General features: G+C 33.8%; 1 protein-coding gene across 1 annotated transcript; it reads right to left on the bottom strand.

The window, feature by feature from the left end:
* Positions 1 to 3333: 3333 nt before the first annotated feature.
* On the bottom strand, positions 3334 to 12255 carry LOC134701810 (tRNA (cytosine(38)-C(5))-methyltransferase-like). Its single transcript, XM_063562931.1, has 9 exons — positions 12156 to 12255; positions 10161 to 10270; positions 9004 to 9152; positions 8171 to 8282; positions 6389 to 6502; positions 5045 to 5655; positions 4650 to 4707; positions 4123 to 4279; positions 3334 to 3587 (listed from the first exon to the last, which is right to left on the bottom strand). Exons 1-9 carry the CDS (start codon positions 12220 to 12222, stop codon positions 3484 to 3486), a joined length of 1482 nt encoding a protein of 493 aa, XP_063419001.1. The 5' UTR covers positions 12223 to 12255; the 3' UTR covers positions 3334 to 3483.
* Positions 12256 to 13559: the final 1304 nt, after the last annotated feature.

The following is a 13559-nucleotide window of genomic DNA, read 5'->3' as shown; positions in this document are numbered from 1 at the left end:
ACATAGAACCCTACGGGATATGTATACAAATGACTTCTTTTAGAGAACCACTGAATGGAATGAAACAAAACATGGCATGAATGTTCTTTATGAGGTGCTGACCAAGTGTTGTTACTTTGTAGCCCATCCATCATATAAGATGGCCGCCAGCGGGGGACTTAGTTTAACATAGGACCCTAATGGAAATGCATACAAATGACTTTTTTAGAGAACCACTGAATGGAATGACGCCAAACATGGCATGAATGTTCCTTATGAGGTGCTGCCCAAGTGTTGTTACTTTGTAGCCAATCCATCATCAAAGATGGCCGCCAGTGGGGGGGACTTAGTTTAGCATAGGAACCTATGGGAAATGCATACAAAAGTCTTCTTCTAGAAAACCACTAAATTGAATGAAATCAAACATGGCATGAATGTTCTTTATGAAGTGCTGACCAAGTGTTGTTACTTTGTAGCCGATCAAACATCCAAGATGGCCGCCAGCAGAGGGACTTAGTTTAACATGACCTTATGGTAAATGCATACAAATGACTTCTTTTAGAGAACCACTGAATGGAATAAAACAAAACATAGCATGAATGTTCCTTATGAGGTGCTGACCAAGTGTTGTTACTCTGTAGCCGATCCATCGTCCGAAATGGCCGCCAGTTGGGGACTTAGTTTAACATAGGACCCTATGGGAAATACATAGAAATGTCTTCTTTTAGTGAACCACTAAATGGAATGACGCCAAACATGGCATGAATGTTCCTTATGAGGTGCTGACCAAGTGTTGTTACTTTGTAGCCAATCCATCATCAAAGATGACTGCCAGTGGGAGGACTTAGTTTAGCATAGGAACCTATGGGAAATGCATACAAAAGTCTTCTTCTGGAGAACCACTAAATTGAATGAAATCAAACATAGCCTGAATGTTCCTTTCCTTATGAGGTTGTGTTGTTACTTTTAGCCAAATTTTATATTTTTTTTATATATGATTTCAAAAAACCCAAGTAAAATCAGGTGAGCGATACAGGCTCTTGATAGCCTCTAGTTAAAATACATCATAAAATATTACAGTGACTGGACTGTTAGTGTTGCTATCCACCAATTGCAACTCATTCAAAATTTTGACAAAATTGCAATTTGTTTTATTAAACCAAATTGTTCAACTGGTCAAAAATTTGAACAAATTGTTCAGCCAAAATGAGAAAGTGCAAGGTGAGAAAATAAAACATCACAGAGTGAATATAATGTTTCAGTCGGAAAAACTAGGTCCATTTATAAGTAAAATACGGAAAAAATGAAATTTCTATTTTTACAAAATTTACTTCTGCATACTATCTTATGATCATAAACAAGCTTCTGTCCATGTTTGGTAGTAATCCAGTACAGTTTAAGAAAGTTATTAAAATTTCAAAAACTTTAACCACAGAGTGTAGGATCACTTAGTCTCGCTTTTTCCTCAAAAGTCTAAGGCTAGACAAAAATGGTTGGATATATAGCAGTTTGACAAACACTAGTTTTGATCATTGAGAAGCTTAATATTTTCTTAACAATACTACATAATTAAAACGCTATGCATTACAAGGTCAGATGATACCTTCCAGACTGACACATATACCTATATATGCAATTTTTCAATTCCCCAATTTAATATCCACAAAAATAAATGAATCCACAATATCCTGAGATTAACAAAACACTCTAGTAAAGATGATAATAACACTTCAGTTTATCACAGCTGGATTCAAAGGAAGACACAATCAATTCAAACACCATGGCAAATAATAAACAAGGGTCATACTAACATGATATGCAGAGATAAGGTTGTCAAAGAGTTATCCTGACAACAACAAAACACCCTAGCAAGGTTGATAATAATAATTTTATTTAGTTTATCACAGCTGTATTCAAAAGAAGACACAATCAATTCAAACACCATGGCAAATAATAAACAAGGGTCATACTAACATGATAATCAGAGATAAGGTTGTCAAAGAGTAGCAGACCCTACAAATAATAAACAAATGTTTGGCTGAGTTCAGAGTCTGATGTAGCAGACCCTACAAATAATAAACAAATGTTTGGCTGAGTACAAAGTCTGATGTATCAGACCCTACAAGTAATAAACAAATGTTTGGCTGAGTACAGAGTCTGATGTATCAGACCCTACAAATAATAAACAAATGTTTGGCTGAGTACAGAGTCTGATGTAGCAGACCCTACAAATAATAAACAAATGTTTGGCTGAGTACAGAGTCTGATGTAGCAGACCCTACAAATAATAAACAAATGTTTGGCTGAGTACCGAGTCTGATGTATCAGACCCTACAAACTAGAGGCTCTAAAGAGCCTGTGTCGCTCACCTTGGTCTATGTGCATATTAAACAAAGGACACAAATGGATTCATGACAAAATTGTATTTTGGTGATGGTGATGTGTTGGAAGTTCTTACTTTACTGAACGTTCTTGCTTCTTACAATTATATCTATAATGAACCTTGCCCATTAGTAACAGAGAAAAATATTTGGTAAAAATTTACATAAATTTACCGAATTAATGAAAATTGTTAAAAATTGACTATTAAGGGCAATAACTCCTTAAGGGGTCGATTGACCATTTAGGTCATGTTAACTTATTTGTAGATCTTACTTTGCTGAACATTATTGCTGTTTACAGTTTATCTCTATCAATAATAGTATTCAAGATAATAACCAAAAACGGCAAAATTTCTTTAAAAATTACCAATTGGAGGGCAGCAAGCCAACAACCGATTGTCCAATTCATCTGAAAATTTCAGGGCAGATAGATATTGACCTGATAATTTTTTTTATCCCATGTCAAATTTCCTCAAAATGCTTTGGTTTTTGAGTTATAAGCAAAAAACTGCATTTTACCCCTATGTTCTATTTTTAGCCATGGCGGCCATCTTGGTTGGTTGACCGGGTCACGCCACACAATTTTTAAACTAGATACCCCAAAGATGATTGTGGCTAAGTTTGGATTAATTTGGCTCAGTAGTTTCAGGTGAGCTAATAATAAACAAATGTTTGGCTGAGTACCGAATCTGATGTATCAGACCCTATAAATAATAAACAAATGTTTGGCTGAGTACAGAGTCTGATGTAGCAGACCCTACAAATAATAAACAAATGTTTGGCTGAGTACAGAGTCTGATGTATCAGACCCTACAAATAATAAACAAATGTTTGGCTGAGTACAGAGTCTGATGTATCAGACTCTACAAATAATAAACAAACGTTTGGCTGAGTACAGAGTCTGATGTATCAGATCCAACAAATAATAAACAAATGTTTGACTGAGTACAGAGTCTGATGTAGCAGACCCTACAAATAATAAACAAATGTTTTGAGTACAGAGTCTAATGTACCAGACCCCACTTATATGAGGACTACTTTTTAAATCACTTCAGCAGTCAAATGAAAGGAGATTCACAAGTATGTCACAAAAACAGGAAAATCATATGTACACTGATGTTGATTATTTCATTGTCAGAAGTCTAATCAGGACAGATACTACATGTACATTTAGACTGTTCCCAAGCACTCTGTTTTTTTGTATTGTGGAAACATCTTCAGGGAAATCTAAAATCATAGAAATTAAACAATAAGTTCATGTACATTGTATGAAGTGGCAGACATATCTTATGATGCTGTTATGTTGTTTTTGAACAGTCTGTACTTATATGTTACCATTTTATATAAACCATATCTGTATCAAACATTTCCTTATATTCTTAAAGAGAATCTGAGGTACAACACAATTTTTGTTGAGTTTGCCTAGTTCTTGTATGATAATTTGGTTCTTTTTTTCTTTTATCAACTATGGAAGTAAAGTAAGAAGCATTGCAATACTTTGGCAAAACCACAAAATGGATATGAAAGATGAAAGATCCACAGGAATATAATTTTTCCTCAATGCACAAAAATTATAACCCAGGAAAAATGAACGAATTCACAGTATGCCCATTAAACATGCTATATTAATATCAATATATTTTGAACGTGTTAGACACAAAAAATGTCTTTAAACAACCAAATTTTCAATCCAAAAAAGAGCTTAGTTAAAACACTAAAACCTTAAAAAGTCCTTCATGCTATGCTCTACATCTAAACTTACCAAATGTTTCTGGAAAACAAAGAAGGTTTGCTATCTCCCTTGGAGTGAAGTATCTCAGTTGTAATTTTCTAATTATGGCTATTTCTTTTTCTCCCCAATTCTTGTTATTTTTCTTTTCTACTGCCTCCTTTTTCAACTGACATGCTCCAGTAACATCCTACAAAAATCCATTTAAGTATAATATACTGTGGAATCATTGTTATTCTTTCATTAAAAAGTGCTTGCAATTGTAAACCACCCAGTGGAAGTTTTCATAGATAGATTCCAGGAGTTGGAATCCTCCTGCTTATTTTGACAATCAATGCTTGTATGCAGACTTGTGTGAAATCATAAATTATCACGTTTCTAGAATAAAAAGAAAAAAGATAAATGTTTTCTTACCTAAATTGCTAAAAACAACATAGTAATCAACTTTACATACTATATTCAAATTGCTATCTGTGAGTCTGTGACATGCTGCAGTTGCCAAAATTATTAATTCAGGCATTATTTAAATTAAAAGGGTTAAACAGGGAATATTAAACTACCTCCGGCTCTGTTGACATCTGGATAATTGATCCTGCTCCCTCCATATAGTGACCATACCTGAAATCAGAAATCATTATTACTTGTACTGACTTCAGTGGTTCCCCACTAACAAGATCTCTATCCTATAATGTGATTGGACTTGATTTATCTTTGCAGAAAAAAGATTACATACCAGAAACAATCTAGCACATACTTTTCATCAAACACATATATATATAAACATGCACTATACTGCTTGAATTAGATATTTGGGCCAGGTGACCTAAAACATAATCCCTTGCAAAGAGAGTGGTGGCTTGAATAAATATTAGTTACTCTGACCTAGATTTTGGATGTGTTGTGTTGTTGCTTACCCATTGAGGTACGCTCAACATCATATCTTAAGTATACTAACCTTTTGGTAAAGCAGATAGTTTTCCTAATACATGGAAACACGACATCCATTACAATAAATCTCTTCAGATCTTTGTCAGGTAATTTGTGTTTGTTGAAGTATTCTGCTGACTGCTTCTCCAGAAAATGATGTAGCTGTAGACATTTACCATGGTATGTCTCTGTTTCATCATCCTGTCTCAACAACTGACTTTCTTCCATTAATCTGCTTTCATTGTCACACATAAAACACAATGGTTTTGAATCATCTTCATTTGAATGTTTTTCTTCTGCTGTATCATATGAATGTTTGGTTTTTAATCTTTTAGCCAAAACTGGTCCCTTGTTTGTTTTTGAACTATCACCTTCTCCATCATTATGACTGACAAGCATCCAGTCTTCCTCTTCACATTTATTTTTAGAACACCCAGTACACTCATCTAATTTGGATTCAGTCATATTTTCACAGTCTGAGTTCTGTGATAAACTATTTGTTTCTTCTTTTTTGCTGGTGAGCGTTGAGATCATGTCAGGATTAGCTCCCTTGTCAGTATGGTAGCATCTATTTTCTGTGTCACATAGTATTTTGTACCTTAAGTAAGGCTGCACAACACTAGGTACTGAGTAACAAAGCTGAAAAATATGTATGAACATAAATGAAAATCATGCACTACAATTTGTCATCATTGAAAGTTTTGTCAGTGTTATTTTCACTTAACAAAAATACCCTGCAATAATATTTGTGTGATAAGCATGTAAAATCAACAAAATTGAACAAAGAATTATTTCATTTTCAATCTTGAATAACTCTGAATTCTGTAAAATTGACAAGAAATATAGGATGAAAACTGATTCAATTAAGGTGGGTCAGCCATATTAGTCCTAAGACCACAATTAATGACCCACGCTTTTCGTTGTCCACGAATATAGTTCCTTATAATTAGAGTGTATTTTTCCTTAAATCTTTTTCTTTCCCTTCCTCACTCATTTCTTTTTTTTTTTGGTGGAAATGAAAGAAGAGAGGTGAACAAAATTTTTGGATGTTGTATTATAACTGATTTTGATATGGAATGAGTGATTAGGCCAAGTGCAAAAAGGTAATATTTACATTTTTCGGAACATCTCTTGACTTGTCAATAGGGATAGGGATGTGTATTGGCTAAGTTTGTAAAAGTGATTGCTTCAATCTTTCTGAATTTTGGATGTATATTTGGACTAGGACTATACATTACACACACAAAAAAATTGACAAAAGTGCATGGTGCAATTTTTTTAATGATGCAAAAGGTAATAAAGAACTGATAGAGGAATTAATTGTGGTCTGTGGCCATTAATGCAGAGGTTGAGAGTAAATAAAAGTACAAACTTGTTCAGTATTTGACCATGAATAATTTGGATTGACTGGAAGTCTTTTGGCAATCATGTAGTACCTCAGTCTTGAGTTTGGTATTCCAAATTGTAATGGTGTCAACATGAACTCCTGGTTAAATATAAAAACATGTGCATTATAAATTATGAAATTTCCATTACTGATGTCAATGAAAACATAAATTATATACCTGTTAATCAGCTCAAGACAATAAACATTGCTAGTAATTTAAAGCTTCATAGCTTTTATAATATACTGTATAGCGGGTCATTTTCACAGAGTGTAAATGTTTTGCTTATTTTTGAGGATAGAACAAAATGATTTCGCAAAACTAAAAGTGAACATACAAAGGTATTGATAAAAGTTATGAATCCACCAAAATATTTCATATATATGTTATTTAATGAAAATCGTGAAATTTTGCACCCGCAAAAATAACCTTCTTTACAGTAAGTTGCTGTTCTGTGTGAGCCAAGGCTGCATGGTGAAGGTTATATTTTGACCTATATACTTGTTGACTTTTTTTACATTGTAACTTGGATGGGGAGTTTTCACATGGCACTGATACCACATTTTCTTATTCATATTGCTAGTAAAATATTTATTTTCAATTTTATGAAACAATGCATATGCTTCAAATGGAAAACAATTGTCATTTTCCCCCCTTGGTACAGGCACTTTCAGAAGAATGTAATTGAAACACCAAGTAAAGAAACATGCTAAAGGCTACCATACAATTTATACGTTTGTTCTGAGGCCTGCCATTCAAGCCCTGATGCAATTAGCCTAATAAAAATTAATATGTTTGTATTGTATACTGATGGAAATTACAAAATCCTCATAACTATTGAGGGTTTGGCAAAGAACTTGTGGATGGTAGGACATAAAGAACTTGTGGATGGTAGGACATAAAGAACTTGTGGATGGTAGGACATAAAGATCTTGTGGATGGTAGGACATAAAGATCTTGTGGATGGTAGGACATAAAGAACTTGTGGATAGTAGGACATAAAAAACTTGTGGATGGTAGGACATAAAGAACTTGTAGATAGTAGGACATAAAGAACTTGTAGATAGTAGGACATCAAGAACTTGTGGATGGTAGGACATAAAGAACTTGTGGATAGTAGGACATAAAGAACTTGTGGATGGTAGGACATAAAGAACTTGTGGATGGTAGGACATAAAGATCTTGTGGATGGTAGGACATAAAGAACTTGTGGATGGTAGGACATTAAGAACTTGTGGATGGATGGTAGGACATAAAGAACTTGTGGATGGTAGGACATAAAGAACTTGTGGATGGTAGGACATAAAGAACTTGTGGATGGTAGGACATAAAGAACTTGTGGATGGTAGGACATAAAGAACTTGTGGATGGTAGGACATCAAGAACTTGTGGATGGTAGGACATCAAGAACTTGTGGATGGTAGGACATAAAGAACTTGTGGATGGTAGGACATAAAGAACTTGTGGATGGTAGGACATAAAGAACTTGTGGATGGTAGGACATAAAGAACTTGTGGATGGTAGGACATAAAGAACTTGTGGATGGTAGGACATAAAGAACTTGTGGATAGTAGGATATAAAGATCTTGTGGATGGTAGGACATAAAGATCTTGTGGATGGTAGGACATAAAGAACTTGTGGATGGTAGGACATAAAGAACTTGTGGATAGTAGGACATAAATAACTTGTGGATGGTAGGATATAAAGAACTTGTGGATAGTAGGACTAAAAGAACTTGTGGATGGTAGGACATAAATAACCTTATTACCTGTAAATGAAATTGACATTTCTGTAAAGCTTTGATAAGCAAGTCTCGAGTTTGTGACTCTTCAAATCCTTTGACATTTTCTACTAGAATGTAAGATGGACAATGTGTCAGTCTGAAACAAATAAATTAAAATTCTCCTCAGCTTTAATTAATTCAGGTCAAAAATCTCTCTTGATCAACATGATTACAATATATGTATTTGTTAAAATTCTGAGTTTGGAACTATTACATATATATTCATTTATGAAGAAAAAGATTCATGCTTTTGATATAAAATTTTGTGAATAAAGTAATAGCATATAAAGACTTTAAGTTCAAAATTTACTGCACCGGATGTGAATTTCAATAGTGATATCTTTTTCATGATTACAGCATGACTAATTTTATTTGGTATAATCATGACAAAATACAAATGTATTATCACAAAATCAAACGATGTTTAGTTATCTAAATTTATTAAATCAGTGCAAGATGACTTTTGTATTGTTGGTTTGTTGTCTCACTGACATATTCCTCACACCTCCTTTCATTCATATTTATTTACCATATGTACAGTTGTAATGTATTGTACAAACTAAACAGGTTAAACTCACTGAGTATAAACAGATCTGGCCTTGAAGGCATAAAACATTGCTCAGTGCACGGAGGACAAAGATCATGCTCGAAACATGAAATCCAGCAATTTGATTGGTGGATTTTCGAGTCTGAGTTTAAAAATCATGCTCAAAAGTTTTATGACCGTGAGGCTAGATTGAAATTGAAAAAAAAACACACAACATTGACCTCACTCTGGTAATACATATCTAACACTGTTACATAGCAGATAAACTCACTGAGGTAACAGATCTAAGAGATGAAGAAATGATTTTGTCCTGAGATCATCAACATCTAGTTTTTTTCCAACTCTAGTGAATGGTTGACAAGGAGGGCTCATCAGTATCATATCTATCTTCATTCGATCAATCTGTGTTACTGTCAGTTTCTACAATGAAAGGAAGACTATATGTACTGTTCTCATATTGACAACTTATTCCATGTTAATTTGAATGAATTTATTTTGGAGATATTTTCTAAACAAGAGCATACAGTTAAAATTGATAACATGTATATAAATGATTATAAACGTTTGACTTTTTTTCTTAACCTAGCTCTGAATTGTAGTTTACTCCATTACAAGGACTTGAAATTCATGTCAAATCTATTTTTAAAATATGAACTTAGTTTACAGTATTTTATAATGAACTACCGGTACCTCTAAATGCTACAGCATTGTATTATATTTTACCTCTATATCATGTATATATGCTATAGTTTTGTATAATTATAAAAATAACAAAGCTGAATGGGTGATAGAAAGAGCAGATTATTACTCATAGAAAACTTTGTCAAACTCAGTGAAGCCAAGGTTGACTATGTTTTTTGAGGGGTAATAATCTGCTCTATCACCCTCTCAGCTATGTATTATCTATTTTATCATATGTTTAGTTAATACTATAAATCTGTTAAATTTCCAATTCAAAATAATGAACTTTGACCTCTTGTACACAACAACAATCCTTATTAGTACAGCACACAAATGATCAAGTGTCTCAGACTCTCTTTGAAAGGTAATAAGAATTTTTACCATGGGATAGAGTAAATTATCTCCTTTTTATAACCAATAATAATTAAAATTGACAACAACACTTCAAAAGATCTGCAATTTTATTATCTATGTCTACATGTTTCGCCTGCAAGGCAGGCTTCATCAGGACAATTTTTATACAGAAATTGAGCCCCTGAAGTACTCCAAAGTGGTGCATTGAATTGACGTCGTCATGGTTTTTTTTTATAACCAATAAGAATCCTACATTTTGACATTAAGTATGAAAATATGTAAACTAATATATATGTAAGTGCTACAATATTGTTACGGTTCATGTATTATCCCTAAGTGTTAGCCAGGGTATTATATCATCAAGTGCCGTTATGTGTTTCAGCATTGTATTACCTCTATGCCGTTTTCTATAAGGTAAGTTCCTTTGAAATTGTGTCTGTAAATCTTGTTTGCTGTTGTATTTACATCTATTGCTGCTACCACTTCATATTTGATGCCACTATCTGTAAAAATATATTCCTAGTTAGTATAAAATGTAGCTCTCTGATATGAAAATATTACAAGTAGTTACTATCACACTTAAAACTTATCAATAGTTGACCATTGTCGACTGCTTTGCTGAAAAAGCAATCCCTGTCTCACTTTGTGTGACTTTTGTGGCAGTGGGGACAACAATTAATAACCAAACACTACACAGGAAATTAAAACCAGACTAATTATTTAAGCTTTACAGATGGTAATAAGAGGGTACCACGACTACCGTATTAGAGTTGGGTTTGTGTTGGTAGTACATTTTTTTTGTAATTATATACATTGAATAAGTTAAGGAAAAAGGTCAGCATGGTCAGGTCAAAAAGTTTTGGAAGCCATGTTCCATGGACACTGTTCCATGGATGCAACGTATGACATACAAATGGTTGCACATTCCTTAAAGATCTAATAGAACTTGCTTCCTCAGATTATCTTTGAAACCACATCTGTTGACAAATTTAGCTAAAAATGTACATGTTCGTCTGTTCTCTTCAGCTTCCAATAAACACACTCAAACAAAACATGTACATGATGTACATTAAATTTATTATTTGTAAACATAATCTGAATGTATGCAAGATTATTCTGACTTCCAACAGCTTTTTAAGCTTGTCTGGCAAAACAGCTGTTGGACATTAGAGAAATATCTGACTAACAAACATTAAATCTAATTGTGAGTATGGTACATGTAAATTATTATTAACTTGTAAAATTTTTCTTCAATTACACATGCGCAACAACATGTATTCTTCAGTATTGAAGCCTTGTTGACCAAAAAGAAAAAGAAGAGACTATATATCCCTTGGCATAAGGCTTACTAAGGCCGTAAGGGTGATGTCAAGTAGAGCAATCAAACATTAACAAATGAAGCTGAATTTATACATTTGTAATAAAATCTCTATTATCATGGTTTTATGGGGACGAAGTACAAAAATGTACCTTATTACAGTAGAAAATTCAATAATTTTATTTTTTTTAATCGGGAAAATTTCCCGAATTTTTTATTGTAGTAATGAACATGAATGAACTCAAAATCGTTCAGAGTATTTTTTGTCACGTTTTTGAATTTCTGGATCTGCGCAGTAATCTACTTCCATTTCCAGTCTTGTTTGCATTAGACTTTGAATAAAATGTACAAAATGTATATTTATCAGTCTAAGAATGGAACTCAATACAAATTCATTTTAGAAAATTGTTTGTTATAAAAAAAAACATAACCTGATGACAGCTTTTCTTTGTTTACATGGAATATGACGTCATAACTTAGATAACGTCACCACTAAAATCCCTAACAACAGAACCAAAATAAAAAACGTTATAGTCGACCTTCCAATGGATAGAAGCAAGTGCCTGTGCTTCGTACCCATTCACAGGTGAATGCCTGCCTCATATTACTCTCAATGCACCAGTATATTTCCAAAAGGACCTTATTTTTAAGAATATCAAAGGCGGATCCGGGGGGGGGCTTTTGTTGGAAAAATTTGGTTGATTGTATAGGGAATCACTGAAGCATGACTGGAGTGCCCCCAGTCCAAATAATTATGACGTCTGGCAAGGCTATTTTAATTTTTTTCAGGGAAGCCGTCCCAGACGTCATAATTATTTGGACTAGAGTGCCCCCCTTAAAAACTGAATATTCAAGTAGACAGAAAAGTTATGGCCTTATGGGAACATCAGTTTCGACTAGTGCAGGTAAAGTAATTTTTGTGGTCATAAACCTAGTCCAAATAATTACGAAGTCTTGGAAGGTGTCAAAGAAAAAAAATATAATAGCCTTTCAAGATGTCATAATTATTTGGACTAGTCATAAACCTATATACCTGATCACTATTAAGTTAAAGTTTAAGATAACCGAACCTTGAAGTGCACAATGCATTCCTCCTATACCACTATAAAGTTCTAATACTCTTATTATATCTGTCATTTTCAGTAATCTTTATAAAATGTGATATTTTTGGAGAATACCGGAAACACTGGTATTATTCTAAATTTGAACACAAACTGGTCAGAAACAGTTGAAACGGATTTTCATGGATTTCAGTTAATGGGCGTCAAGTTGGTTACCTATTCCCTATTCCCTATTCGTTACCTATTCCCTATTCCCTATTCGTTACCTATTCGTTACCTATTCCCTATTCCCTATTCGTTACCTATTCGTTACCTATTCCCTATTCCCTATTCGTTGCCTATTCGTTACCTATTCCCTATTCCCTATTCGTTGCCTATTCGTTACCTATTCCCTATTCCCTATTCGTTGCCTATTCGTTACCTATTCCCTATTCCCTATTCGTTGCCTATTCGTTACCTATTCCCTATTCCCTATTCCCTATTCGTTGCCTATTCGTTACCTATTCCCTATTCCCTATTCGTTGCCTATTCGTTACCTATTCCCTATTCCCTATTCGTTACCTATTCGTTACTTATTTGATTTTTAATATCCTTCCCCCTTTTTAATTATGGCATGGACAAGTTTAATATTGCTGCCGTTACCATGGAAACGGCACAATTTTAAAAAAAATAAGTTTTTGGTTTTTGGTGAACTGTTTGGATATGCTTCAACTCAGAATCATCATATTTTAAAACAATGTAGGTGCCCACTATGTACAGGTGTTGGATGATTTTGGCGATCATTGGAACTACTATGTTGCTATGGAAACTACACCAAAATTTTCAAAATTCTCCAAATGCTCAAAACTTCATGAAACTTCACAGTAATGACGAGCAACATTGGTAGATGTGGCATTTGGAGTTGGAATTTCCAAAATAGGTCTTGTTACCATGGAAACAATGCAAAAAGGTCCTAAATTTCAAAAATAACAATTTTCAGCAAACTGGATGAAACTTTACAGGAATGGTAACTGGCATAGGCAGAGTTGGATTTTAAAGTTGGAATTTTCAAAATGGCCGCCGTAACCATGGAAACAGGAAAAATATCAAAAATTTTCAAATTTTCAATTGTGTCCGTGTCTCTGGTGGTAAAATTGTGTTTTTTGAGATGACAGTACCCTATTAGCGCGCATGTACCCGTTCCAGCGCTCGGTTAATACCCTGTTACCTATTCGTTACCTATTCGTTACCTATTCACTTATGATACGTTTGTTGTACGTTGAACCTTTGAGAAAAGGATTTTCTATTAAATTCATATCTCTAGTGGTAATAATGTGTTCTTATAGATGAAATACCCCTAATACCGCGAATGTACCCATTCCAGCGCTCAGTAAATACCCTGTTACCTATTCGTTACCTGTTCGTTACCTATTC

This window comes from Mytilus trossulus, unplaced genomic scaffold (genome assembly GCF_036588685.1).
Source record: "Mytilus trossulus isolate FHL-02 unplaced genomic scaffold, PNRI_Mtr1.1.1.hap1 h1tg000343l___fragment_1__unscaffolded, whole genome shotgun sequence".
In the NCBI taxonomy this organism is placed as follows: Eukaryota; Metazoa; Mollusca; class Bivalvia; order Mytilida; family Mytilidae; genus Mytilus; species Mytilus trossulus.
Note: the sequence above shows the minus strand (reverse complement) of the source record. Positions and strands in the feature narration are given on the sequence as shown.

Excerpts from the sequence above, each read along its gene's own strand:
- LOC134701810 (XM_063562931.1), bottom strand. The coding sequence starts at position 12,222 with ATGACAGATATAATAAGAGTATTAGAACTTTATAGTGGTATAGGAGGA. Across the intron at positions 5,656-6,388 it reads CATGGTCAAATACTGAACAA|CTTTGTTACTCAGTACCTAG; the intron begins GTTTGTACTTTT and ends CATATTTTTCAG. Across the intron at positions 4,280-4,649 it reads AGATGTCAACAGAGCCGGAG|GATGTTACTGGAGCATGTCA; the intron begins GTAGTTTAATAT and ends GGATTTTTGTAG.